The 13,409-nt window shown below is 42.2% G+C and overlaps 1 protein-coding gene across 3 annotated transcripts in view; it reads right to left on the reverse strand.

Annotated features, from left to right (window-relative positions):
- The window catches only part of GUF1 (GTP binding elongation factor GUF1), a 58,980-nt gene that overhangs the window by 17,051 nt on the left and 28,520 nt on the right, over positions 1-13,409 (reverse strand). For 2 of the 3 annotated variants that reach the window (XM_070757039.1, XM_070757041.1), the window contains 6 exons: positions 12,504-12,647; positions 10,697-10,830; positions 8,701-8,802; positions 6,054-6,173; positions 3,278-3,314; positions 291-1,504 (listed from right to left, as the gene is read on the reverse strand). In XM_070757039.1, coding sequence (XP_070613140.1) covers positions 1,367-1,504; positions 3,278-3,314; positions 6,054-6,173; positions 8,701-8,802; positions 10,697-10,830; positions 12,504-12,647 — 675 coding nt within the window. In that variant the 3' untranslated portion in view covers positions 291-1,366. Of the gene's footprint in view, positions 1-290; positions 1,505-3,277; positions 3,315-6,053; positions 6,174-8,700; positions 8,803-10,696; positions 10,831-12,503; positions 12,648-13,409 lie in introns of those variants that run through there. The other variant, XM_070757040.1, reaches the window with a different exon arrangement.

A 13,409-nucleotide genomic window follows, 5' to 3' on the forward strand; every position in this document is an offset into this window, starting at 1 on the left:
TGATTTTGGTTTTGTTTTATTATTAATTTTTTTAAATAAAAAAAGGGAATTCCCCCCCTATTAATTAGGAAATAGTTGTATAAAAGTTTTTTGTTTCTTTTAAGAAGAATGTGTAAGGAGGAGTAGGCATGACGGCCTATCTGGATTTGTAAGAGGATAACGATATTAATTGAAGTATAAAATAACAGAATAACATAGTGGGAAGGGACCTTATTCTGCCCCAGCACCGAGCCCCAAATAATTATGCAATAAGTTGTCTTGGGTGACATCTGTGAAAAAAAATCAGGCGCTCAGGCATGAAAATTTATTTATTTATTTATTTTGACTTCTATGCCGCCCAGTCCCAAAGGGACTGCCACTCAGGCACTTTTCCGCCAACACCAAAAAAGAATTAGAAGGAACATTGGTGAGTGGTCCACACCCAGCTCAGTTAGTCACAGATTCTGAGTACCCGAAGTACATCTTGGTACTCGAGGCCAGTGTTCTTGACAACTGAGTCAGAGAGAGAGAGTGAAGGAGAATTGGAATCTGAGGAACCTCCAGAGACTGTAGAAACCCCAATGATGGTAATGTCTGACTCAGAGGAGGAGGGGGACATTGGAGATCAGGAGCCCCTATTAAATGCCAGCGTCAGAAGGTCACAAAGCAGACAGGAATATCTTTATGGGAAAAGGTCTAGAAAATGAATATCTCTATGAAAGAAGGTCTAGATATTGAATATCTCTAGGAAACAGTTCACCACATTCAGACAGTATATAAGTGAGGATTTATGGGTAAAGAGGTGTGGAGTTTCAACATTTGTAATGGAGAAGGTCCTAGATCCGAGGTTCCAGAAATGCCTTGCTGGCAAAATGTGGTTATCCCTTTAAATTCATCATGCAGAGATGCAGTTGTCTAAATTGGCTTTGGCTCTCGGATGCAGCCACTCATTATCTATAAGGCAATTTGCCCAGGAACGCTGTCAACATGGAATAAGAGACTGACCTTGTTTGTACAAATCATTTTTTAAAAAATACATGTTTGATTTGAAATATTTGCGAGTGGGTTCTCCTTTGTCCCGATCTGGTTAGGCCCGAGACAGAACATAATCAAAGATGGAAAATGAGCAATAGGCATCTTAAAGGCACAGTTCTGAGAAACGGCATCAGGAATTGGCCGTAATGCTCCCAGACGCTCAGCTATATCTGAAGACTTTTAGGTCATCAACTTTGCCTCTTTATTGAACGGGTCCATTCGAATGGTGTCAACTCTGTACACGAACAGATGAGGCCCAATTCGGGGGAGTCGTCCCCCGATTTGTAAAACAGCTGGCTCAGCCGTTCTCACCCGCTTGACTTTGCAAACGGCTGGAAGCAACCTCTGTCGGCTATCTGTCAAGCTGTTTCTTGAGGACTTTGATAAAAGCGTCCTTCGGCACTTCTACGTTCCCGATTCGCCTCATTTTCTTCTTCCCTTCGGCTTGCTTCTTCAAAAGCTTCATTTTCCTTGTAATGTCGCCTCCGTACTGTTTAACAACAAAAGTTTCCGGGTTAATACCGATCAAGGAGAATATTTGTAGCTCAGGGTTGAAATGAGAGGCTCCTTTTTACTCTCTCTGCTTGGTTTTGTGGCAAACGTTTCGTGACTCAACTAATGTTGTGCCGGCGTGTGCCAACCGCCCTTAATTACAGGTTAATTAGTCCAAGCAGACACACACAAACGATAGAAGGCAAATAAATGTTCTTTATCAACAGAAGAGAAGGAAAAAACTCCCTTTTAAACTTCAAAAGGATTTCTTGTAGCAACAAGGCACAGTTGAAATACAATACAAGAACAAAGTCCAATTATTAACTCAGTAACTGTGAAATTGGGTCACAGCTACTGTTGTCCAAACAGTGATAAACACTCACAATGAAGTGTAATCCAAAGTCCAGGAATCCAGGAATCCAAACACAGTCTTGAATACAATCAGGAAACAACAATTCACCTTGACGAAGTACGATCAGATAATCTTCCACAACGGCCAAGCCTGCACGCTGCTATTTTATCAGCAGCTCTAGTTACTGGAACTCCACCCAAACACAGGTGGCCTCTCTTATCTCCTGTTATATGTCCTAAGTTGTTCTCTCCTATGCATAACTCTACGCATGCGTGGGTGAGTCATACATTCCTGATCTGAATCCAGCGAAGATAAAGATGATTGATCTCCTCCTGAGTTGTCTGCCAACCCCCCCCCCCCCTCTTCCATGTCACCCACACTTCCTTTGTCAGAGGATAATTCGCTGGCAGACTCTCTTGGGAGCAAAACAGGCCTGTGGCATGTGGATGTTTCCCCCACATCCACCTCCACATTCCTTGGGGCGGGAGCTGGGCCACAGCTAACCACAACAACTAGGTAACATCATCAGTGTTAGAAAAGAACAGCAGAAGGAAACCACACTTCCTTCTAGCACTGATGATGTTACCTAGTTCGGTCATGAAACGTCTGCAAGAACACCACCAAGTTCAGATAGCGCCAAGGACCCCATAGTGTTTTCTTCCAATCCGCACACTCCACTCCCTTCTAACACTGATGATGTTACCTAGTTCGGTCATGAAACGTCTGCAACAAAACCACCAAGCTCAAGAGAGCATCAAAGACCTCTCATTCCAAGATTAATAAATGACAATAGCAACCAGAAGAATGCCAGTCAATGTTGATACTTTCCCCCCTGCATTGCTATTGTCCTAAATAATAAAAAGCAAGTTAAAACACGAGCAAATGATATCAAACGCTCCAGGTGAATTTAACCCAGCTCCCAACTTTATTAATTGAATTTTAAAAAACAAACACAACACAAAACAACAAAAATATTAAACTTTAAATAACTTTGCACAAACATAACAGAAACTTAACAAAATGAAAAACAAAAAAGTGGAAAAAACGACCATAGATTTGGGATATTTACATCCCCTTCTCATTCAGAATTTCGATCAGAGATATGTATATTTTTACCTTGTTTTTATTAACGTTATTGCTTTGCATATTTAAATACTTGCATAATTTTTTATAAACTTGGATTATAATCTCTTGGGCTGTCTTTCTGTCTAGTTTCTTTTCTTTTATCATTTCTTTCTTTCTTTTAACCAATTATAAAAGTTCTCCCATATTTTGCAATAACCTGAATCCAGCTCCCAACTTTAAATGAAGCGGGTAAAACCTTAGAAAAAAAAAGTGGCTAATTTACATTAAAGAATTTTTTAACAAAATGAAATTCTAAGATGAATGAAAACAAAACAAAAAAAGAGAGATACTTACACATTTTGCCAGAACATCCTTTCTAAAAGCTTTCACCCTGAAAAATAAAATGAACCGTTGCATTTTTACAAGTACAGTGGTACCTCGACATACGAGTTTAATTCGTGCCAGAGCCGACCTCGTATGTCGATCAATTCGTATCTCGAACCAATGCATTTAGATTTGGCTTTTCGCGCCGAGATAACTGGAAAAAATGGAATTCTTGCGCCACCTAGTGGACGCTCGGCTCATATCCCGAATTTGAGCTCGAGTGTTGAACAGAAATTTTGCTCGCGTGTCAGCTCGTAACTTGGAATACTCGCATGTGGAGCAGCTCGTATCTAGAGGTACTACTGTATTCTGTAATTTTTTAAGTTCCAAAGCCACAAATAATTGCTAATTAGATGCTTTTAAATCTTTTTTGCAATAGGGAAGTCTTAAGAAATAAAATCAAGTTGAAAATGCTCTTTGCATTTTCAACTTGATGTGGGTTCTGGTTTACCTCGTCCCCAGTTTGCTTCCTGGCTGCCCCGCATTGCTGAAAACCCAGCTTTTGGGCAGGCGCAGAAGCAAAAAAACACTTCTGAGCATGTGCAGAAGCTAAAACCAAGATGGCGCCGCTTCCGACATCACCAAGACAGCTGGTTCGGTGTGTGTCCAGCCTGCCATTGCTGCCAGTTTGGCGAGCAAGGTGGAAATTCCCGCTACGGTTTCTTTTTTAAATTTTTTAAATAATTTTTTTAATTGAAAACACAAAACGGAAACAAAAGAACCGGCACATGTATTGGATTATACTGTTTTGTTACTGTTGTTAGCCACCCCAAGTCTGCGGAGAGGGGTGGCATACAAATCAAATCAAATCAAATCAAATCAAAAAAATAAAATAATAATAAACAAATAAATAAAATAAATAAATAAATAAATAACAACAAGGTCAACAAACTTAATATAAATTCACATGTATTTGCTTCTACAATTTCCCCTCTTTCTTTAAAGTTAATTTAATTCCTTTTTCTTTTCAATCCAACTATAAAGTTTCCCCCATACGGTATAATGTTCTTTTTCTTGTTTATTCTGTAGTTCCAAAGTAAGTTTGCTTAGTTTTGAACATTCTAACATTTTTCTAATCACCATCTCTTCGTTTTGTGTTTTCTTTTTTCCAGTTTCTCGTGCTATTAAATAATAATCTGCCCTTTTATGTTGTCCTCTAATAATTCCCATGAGGTACATTACTGTTGTGGTTAGCTCTGGCCCTGCTCCTGCCCCAAGGACTGTGGATGTGGGGGAGACATCCACATGCTGCAGGCCTGTTTGCCCCCCCCCCCGGTGGAATCTGCTGATGAAGGCTCCTCTGACCAAGAAGACATGAGTGACAGGGAGGAGGAGAGTGTGGCAGACAGCTCAGAAGGAGATCAATTATCTAGCTCCTCCTTGGATTCAGAACAAGAGTTAATGATACAGCCACGCATGCGGAGAGCGATGCATAGGCAGCAACAACTGAGAGATTATTATCAAAGAAAATCAGGCCACCTGTGGTTGGGTGGGGCTGTGGTAATTAGCGAGGCTGCTATAAATAGCAGACTGTGGGTTTGGCCATTGTGGAGGATTATCTGATCGTTGTGTTTCGTGACTGCTTTATTGACTTTGATCTTTGTGTGCTGATTTTCCCCCGCTTTGAAATTAAACCAGAGCAAAGTGTGTTTCACTTTGTGAAAGAAGAAGGACTGTGAATTGCCTCACAGCTGCAAGCTAAGTATCACAGAACTGATAAAGCAGACTTCCAGCAGACGTGGTAGATAAATCCACAGTAACTGAATTTAAACATGCCTGGGATAAACGTATATCCATCCTAAGATAAAATACAGAAAATAGTATAAGGGCAGACTAGATGGACCATGAGGTCTTTTTCTGCCGTCAGACTTCTATGTTTCTATGTTTCTATAAGGGACTTGTACCAATTACCAGTTTGTTTGGAGACAAGTGCTCTTTGCTTACAACAGCTTGGAGAGGGCTTAGTTTAAGTGACTTTTCATTATAAAGAACATTGTTTTGAATTTTCAAACGTGTGTGTGTCTGAAATTGTATCTTTGCATTTTTGGGAGGATTCTACCAGAGAGCCCGACAGAACAATTACACTTAGATGCTAAGTGAGAAACTGGTTACATTTTGCTACATTTGATGACTTTTGTTGTCGGCTTTGTTAAGTGAATCACCAGTTATTAAATGATTAACATGGTTATTAAGTGAATCTTTGCTTGTCAGAAGGTCACAAAAGGTCGCTTATGACCCTGCAAGCTGTCAAAAGTGTGAATCAGTTGTCAAGCATTAGAAACATAGAAACATAGAAGACTGACGGCAGAAAAAGACCTCATGGTCCATCTAGTCTGCCCTTATACTATTTCCTGTATTTTATCTTACGATGGATATATGTTTATCCCAGGCATATTTAAATTCAGTTACTGTGGATTTACCAACCACGTCTGCTGGAAGTTTGTTCCAAGGATCTACTACTCTTTCAGTCAAATAATATTTTCTCACGTTGCTTTTGATCTTCCCCCCAACTAACTTCAGATTGTGTCCCCTTGTTCTTGTGTTCACTTTCCTATTAAATTTGAGTATAAAATCACGGGAGGGTCGATATGGGTAAAAAACGATCGCAAATCTTTTTCTATGGTGCGATTGCAACTTTGAAGGGTCACTCTCCAAGCTGTTGTAAGTCGAGGACAAGTAGCCAAAAATGTTAAAAGAACTGAAAAAGGTTTTATCTTTTAAAACCAAGTTAAGCACAATGACTTACGTTTCTCTTGCAATTATTTTGTTGCCGACACCGGCCTGGATAGCGATTTCAAACATTTGCCTTGGGAGGAGGTCTCGTAATCGCTCGCACATGGATTTACCAACAGAGTAAGCTTTCTCTCTGAGAAAGAAGAGAGAAGTAAGAATGAGTCAGTCCTGGGTCTTTTCCCAGAGGGCATCAACAGTGGACATCAGGAATGGGGTGCATGAGATTAATAAACAGGACCCCCGAAGAAGAATAAAAGGAAAAAAAAACTTATTTTACAAACATGCGCATGTCAGACCAAGGAGTAATTTCCAGATACAAAATGCCATACGTCTTCCTCTGTCCTTTTTTGGGGCCTTTCCCCTTTTAATGAATCTGCATACAGACGGGAAGTTGAACAACTATCCTTGTGGTGTGACCAGAACAATCTAGAACTGAACACACTCAAAACCGTAGAAATGGTGGTAGACTTTAAGAGAAACCCTTCCACCCTTCCACCTCTCACAATACTAGACAACACAGTGTCAACAGTAGAGACCTTCAAATTTCTAGGTTCTATCATATCGCAAGACCTAAAATGGTCACCTAACATCAAAAACATCATCAAAAAAGCACAACAAAGAATGTTCTTTCTGCGCCAGCTCAGGAAGCTCAAACTGCCCAAGGAGCTGCTGATACAGTTCTACAGAGGAATCATTGAGTCTGTCATCTGCACCTCTATAACCGTCTGGTTTGGTGCTGCAACCCAACAAGACCGACACAGACTTCAGAGGATAATCAGAACTGCAGAAAAAACAATTGCTGCCAACCTGCCTTCCATTGAGGACCTGTACACTGCACAGGTCAAAAAGAGGGCGGGGAAACTATTTACTGACCCCTCACATCCTAGACACAAATTGTTTCAACTCCTACCCTCAAAACGTCGCTACAGAGCACTGCACACCAAGACAACTAGACACAAGAACAGTTTTTTTTCCAAACGCCATCACTCTACTAAACAAATAATTCCCTCAACACTGTCAGACTTTCTACTAAATCTGCACTTCTATTCTACTAGTTTTTCTCATCATTCCTTTCACCCATTTCCTCCCATGTTGACTGTATGACTGTAACTTGTTGCTTATATCCTAAGATTTTTATTAATATTGCTTCTCCATTGCTTATTTGACCCCTATGACAAGCATGAACAGACGAGATGACACGTCCCGCCTGCCAGAGATTTGGAAACCAGCCTTAAACAAAAAAACATATCATAATCATCACCATGTCAATCCTTCAACTAAATGTGATTCCACCAACCAATCAAATCATTAAAACATAGTCTCCCAATCTATTTGCTACATTCAAACCAAATCTCCACCCCCAACACTATATATAAGGAACAAATGGCAGTTGCAAACATTCTATATTTACAGCAGCACGAAGCTTATAATTTCAGCCTGATGATGGTGAATGTGATTTCACCGAAACGTCGCATAGACACTCAAAATATTACACGGGGCAAAACCCGAACTCAGAACAATATTAGGGAGACTAGGATAGATCTATTTCGGCCTTATTTTGGCCTCATCAGCTAGCCATACCCTCACTGGGACTTGAACCTGCAACCTTTGCCTTGTAAGGCAGAGAATTAACCTCTAGGCTACAGTATCCAATCCCTTCAGCTCTGTACCAGGGAAGGGTTACATATTTTTGTGTCGAATCACCTTGGTGTATTGAAGGAACATCACAGCTCCTTTTTTTTGCCTCTCGGCCCAACCCAGGGCCATTTCCAAGGCAGTTAATTTTATTGATAGCCAACAATTCTATCTATAAGTGTTGTTTTGTTTTTTGCTGAATTTGAAAATTAAGGAAGACTAGGATAGATTATTTTGGCCTCATCAGCTAGCCATACCCTCACTGGGACTTGAACCTGCAACCTTTGCCTTGTATATATATATATACATACAGAGAGAGAGAGAGATGTCAAAAGCTTTTTGTGGCTCTCAGTGATTTTTAACACTGGTTAAACCAGCTTCTCTGCCCTAATGTTCGGCTCTGTAGCAGTAGTGGGCTGTACCCGGTACGGGCCACACTATAGTGTGGTAGCGGAAATGGAGATGCTCATGCATCTCCATGACCTCAACGTGTGCACATGCACGCCCGCGTGAGATTTGGCTTCTGTGCATGTGCCGGAAATGAAATCTCACCTGAAGACACTCGCGCACGTGAGATTTTGCCGTTTTCCGGTGGTTTTTTGCTTCCACACATGCACGGAAGCAAAGAAATCACCAAAAAACCCAGCGAAATCTCATGCGCACGAGTGTCCTTGCGTGAGATTTCACTCCCGGCGCATGTGCAGAAGCTGAATTTCACGGCGATGCGCGTGCGCCCACGCCGGTCTCTGGGAGTGCACCAATAGTGCCAGAGACAAGGAACCCTTGTCTGCTCTGTAGGCGTGGCTAGGGGGTCATGTGACTGTGTTGGAGTGAATGACATCGAGTTGGCCATGCCCACCCAAGCTTTGTGGCTCCTGGTGTTTTCTTTTCTGTGGGGAAACGGGTCCAAATGGTTGTTTGATTTTTTTAAGGTCGCAGACCCCTGGGCTGGAATATTTCCAAGCTCTTATTCTGATGCATGGATTGAATTTATTAAAAACCAAAGAAGGATGCCACCAACTTACCTAGGTACGATAGTTATTAGCTCTTCAACAGATTTCCCATTTAAATAAATATCCATTTTGACAAGATCCGCGGGCTGGTATCCTGCGTCTTCATAGTCAAAGCTGAAAACAGAAAAAAGGTCTGTTCAAGTAACATCAACAAGTGTTCTGAACCGTACAATTCCTGATGCATATATAGATAGTCCTCAACTTACAACGGTTCACTTAGTGACCATTCCGTCCACTTAGTGACCGTTTTCCCCATGGATTCTGAGTGGCAGAAGGTCGCAAAAAAGGATCGGGTGACAGCCCCCTGCTGGACGTTCCGACCCCTACAAGCATGAATCGTTTGCCAAGTATCTGAATTTTGAAGAGGGGACCATGAAGAGGCTTCAACCTATGATTAAATTTGAAGAAATGGTCACACGTCATTTCTATCTGTCATGTTGTAACTTTGAACTGTCACTAAGTGAGCTGTTGTAAGTCGAGGTCCCACAGAGTTGGCCTTCTCCGGGTCCCGTCGACCAAACAATGTCGCTTGGCGGGCCCCAGGGGAAAAGCCTTCTCTGTGGTGGCCCCAGCCCTCTGAAATCAACTCCCCCCAGAGATTAGAATGGCCCCCACCCTCCTTGTCTTTCGTAAATTACTCAAGTTTAAGTTTAAGTTTAAATTTAATCAGATTTGTATGCCGCCCCTCTCCGCAGACCCACCTTTATCACCAGGCATGGGGGAACTAAGACATCTCCCCCAGGCTTTTATATTTTATGTTTGGTATGTATGTGCTGTATGGTTTTTTAATTGTTGGGGTTTTATATATCTTATTTATTATTCGATTTGTTCTATTGCCTTTTTATTATTGTTGTGTGCCACCCCGAGTCTTCGGAGAGGGGCGGCATACAAATCTAATAAATTATTATTATTATTATTATTATTATTATTATTATTATTATTATTATTACCACCTGCACATACCTGGGTACAGGCACGTATTCAAAACTCCTTGTGACCTTCAATGCCCCTGAAGGATGGTATCTTGCATCCTCCGAGCTAGCGTTCAAATCTACTTATCTTCCCTACCATTTCGGAACATGCGCGATTTGTGCTTTGCTTCACTTGTGCCACCACCGTGCATGCGCAGAAGGCTTTGTGCACGTGCAGGGCACTGAAGGGCTGCCTGCTGCTGGTGTTACTGGTGCAGTCCCGGTGATAAGCGCAGCTACGGCGTATCCAGCGTGCGGGCACGCCATTCCACGCAGGATTTGACTTCTGCGCAGAAGCCAAATCTTGTTTGAGGATGCATGAGCGAGCAAGATTTTGGCAATTTAGATTCAGGCGCATGCGCAGATGCCAAATCTTGTGTGGGGGCGCACAGCTGCGCACGCATCCCAGAATTGGGAACAGGCCATCACTGGTGTGGACGGTTAAAAAAAAAAAAAAAAAAGTCAGCGTCCCAGTGGGTGGACGGAGACTTGCGCTGTTGCCGTTACTGGTTCACCGAACCACCGGCAGCTGCCGCTACCAGTGCACCCGAACAGGGCCGAACCGGTAGCATTTCACGCCTGCTCCGAGCATCAAATTAAAAAAAAATCCCCTTTTCGAAAAGCGAATATTCTTGGATCACCCAGCTTTGAAATTATTCATTCATTCATTCATTCATTCATTCATTCATTCATTCATTCATTCATTCATTCATTCATTCATTCATTCATTCATTCGATTTTTATGCCGCCCTTCTCCTTAGCCTCAGGGCAGCTTACAACATGTTAGCAATAGCACTTTTTAACAAAGCCAGCCTATTGCCCCCACAATCCAGGTCCTCATTTTACCCACCTCGGAAGGATGGAAGGCTGAGTCAACCTTGAGCTGGGGATGAGATTTGAACCGCTGACGTACATATTTACAGTCAGCTTCAGTGGCCTGCAGTACAGCACTCTGCCTGCTGCGCCACACCGTCTCTTGCAAGTTTATTATACAAGTGTGGGAAGTCTCAAACCACGGCGTAACCGAGCTAACTTACCTGGCATAACCCGATGACAAGGATTTCAACATGTCGAAGAAATCCACCACGACTTCGTTCAGCGGGAAGAGATAAACCAGCATGACCCTGTGGTCGTCCATGTACACCAGGTCCTTCTGGACCGCTCTTCGAGCCTGACAAAAATCAACACAACAGTCCAAGGTGATCACCTCTGAAGAGGGATTTTGGCCCAATAATAATAATAATAATAATAATAATAATAATAATAATAATAATAATAATAATAATAATAATAATAATAATAAAAAATTTATTGTCATTGTCAAAACAACAAATTGTCATTGGCAACGAAAGTCGTGTGACACCCAGAGACCAGTCCCACCATACATAAAATTAGAATAGGTAAATTTAAAAACAGAATTAAAAAATAGAATAAAATGTCCCCCCACTACAAATTCCCCACCCTAAACCACTCAACCATCTACATGACAAACCGAGTGAATAGATCTCTAGAACCCTTGGCCACACCTTTTGGTTATTTAAGGGATGAGCCAGTGTGGAAGTCAACTTTTGAATGTGAGCGATGGAAGCTTGGATTTGGCTCCGGGACTATTTAGGTAAATTACAAATTAAGAACCTGACATCTTTGTCTCAGGGTTTCCTGCCAACTCAGAGTGAGTCATGTTAATTAGAGACTTGGGATCAAAGAGAACTATTTAGGGAGTTTGATTTACTACTTGAGGCTGTAATGAACAGGTGAGATGGAAGTGACTTAAGTTAGAACCTGTTGTGTTTGGGCCTGGGCCAGCCGTTGCCCCCACAGATGGGGGAGATGCGGCACACAGTGACTGTGAAAGCCTGGCTGACAGCCAGGAAGATGTAGCAGACAGTCAGGAAGATGTGGCAGAGAGCCAGGAAGAATTAGCAGACAGCTCAGGGGAGGGGGCTGGCAGTTCGTCGGACAGTTTATCCTCTCTCAGTTCGTCTGCAGGACAATACATTAATTTACGCAACTGAAGGGCCTTACAAAGAAGGAATCACTTTAAGAAGCATGATAAGGCATGATAAGCACACCTGGGCTGGGTGTGGTTCCCTTAATGAGGGCTAACAGCATAAAAAGGGAACGGGGCCAAGGCAAACTATGGCTGTTTATCTGGGTGGTTTGTGTGGCGTCGCTGTTCCTGCTTTGACGTTTCTGCTCTTGGATTTCAACTCAGTGTTGTGGGAGTTGAAAACTCTGGGACAAGCTGCTGCTTTTGTTCCGTGAAAATTCAGAGACCTTTTGGAACATTTATGCTATGTGACTTTTGTATTTGTTTGCTTTTCAGTGAACTTTGTAGCTGGCTGAATTTTCAACTCAACCTGTGTGTTACTCCTGAAAGTAAGGACCGTTTGCTTTGGACTTTTTCTTTACTGTTTAATACAGGTTTGCTGATTAACTATGCATGTGTGTGTCTGACCTTCTTTCCTGGACCATTAATCTTTGCTTGAGGCCAGTCAGGCAGAACAGAACCCACCTCTAAGTTTCCTAATAATTTTATTTTATGGTTGGGGGTCACCACATGAGGAACTGTATGAAAGGGTCATGGCATTAGGAAGGTTGAAAACCACTGTTTTAAAGGCTTAAATTTTTAAGCAGCCTGCACTGGGCCGGTGACAATGTGCAGTCGCTTGTTGAGAGCCGCTGATTTAAAATTCAGGGTTTTCTACAAGGCCAGACAAAATGGCTGCGGATAATTGCAACCCCCTCGTGCCCCTCGGCTCTATCAAGATTTATTAATCAACCGCGGAGCGTGTCAGGAATTACACCCTCTGTCCTGCAACGTGCTCCACCTTATGTACCAACCTGGCAAAGAGTGAATATTTGTCCAATATATTCTTTCGGGGTCACAATAGTACCTAAAACGATCGGCTCCAAGTATTCTTTTACCACTGAAGGATCGGGAAATTCGGCGGGATTTACAATCATGATTTCCTCTTTTCTATGTTCCTGCAAAATGGGGGGGGAGGGAGACGAGGAAAAGAGGGTATTGGTTAAAGCTTTCTAGTAAAAGAAAAAAACCAGCACTCTGTAAATGATCCAAAAAATATATATATATGCAGGAGTAGTTCATCATCTTACGACCGAAACGAGGCCCACACGAGATTTCGCTTGCTGCGCATGCGCAGGTGCCAAATCTCACACGGGGCGCGTCGGGGGCACGCAACTGTGCGCACATCCCGGAATTTCCTACTGGGATGGACCACCTGACTGCATCGACTGCTGCCCATCACTGCCACCACTACCATGAGTTCAATCCTAGGTAGAGGCAGATATTTCTCTCTCTCTGGGCACAATGAGAATATATCTGCTGAACAAAACTCCACATTGGCGACAGGGAAGGGCAGTGGGCCAGTAAATACTCAGATGACCAAGACTCCACCCCACAAGGGATTATTATGGGGTCTTTAAAAGAAGATGACGTAACTAGGGAAACCTAGTTCGCTATCTGAAGTAAATAATTTAATTTAATTTAATTTAGAGACTCGGAGCGGCATAATATATTATGGTTATGTCATAATTTTGCCTCCTTCTGTCGTGTTGCCGAATTCCTTTGTAAGTCCTTATGATTCTTCTTTTTCTCACCTAACGGAGAGCAGATAGGAATAACTATTACAAATTAAAGACAGATTTATACTTCCGTTAAACGTCTAATTGGAAGGATCAAGGACTCAGGAGGAATTCGTGCCAGCCTTGTCCAAAATCAATTTT

This window comes from Erythrolamprus reginae, chromosome 7, assembly GCF_031021105.1.
Source record: "Erythrolamprus reginae isolate rEryReg1 chromosome 7, rEryReg1.hap1, whole genome shotgun sequence".
NCBI classification, from domain to species: Eukaryota; Metazoa; Chordata; class Lepidosauria; order Squamata; family Dipsadidae; genus Erythrolamprus; species Erythrolamprus reginae.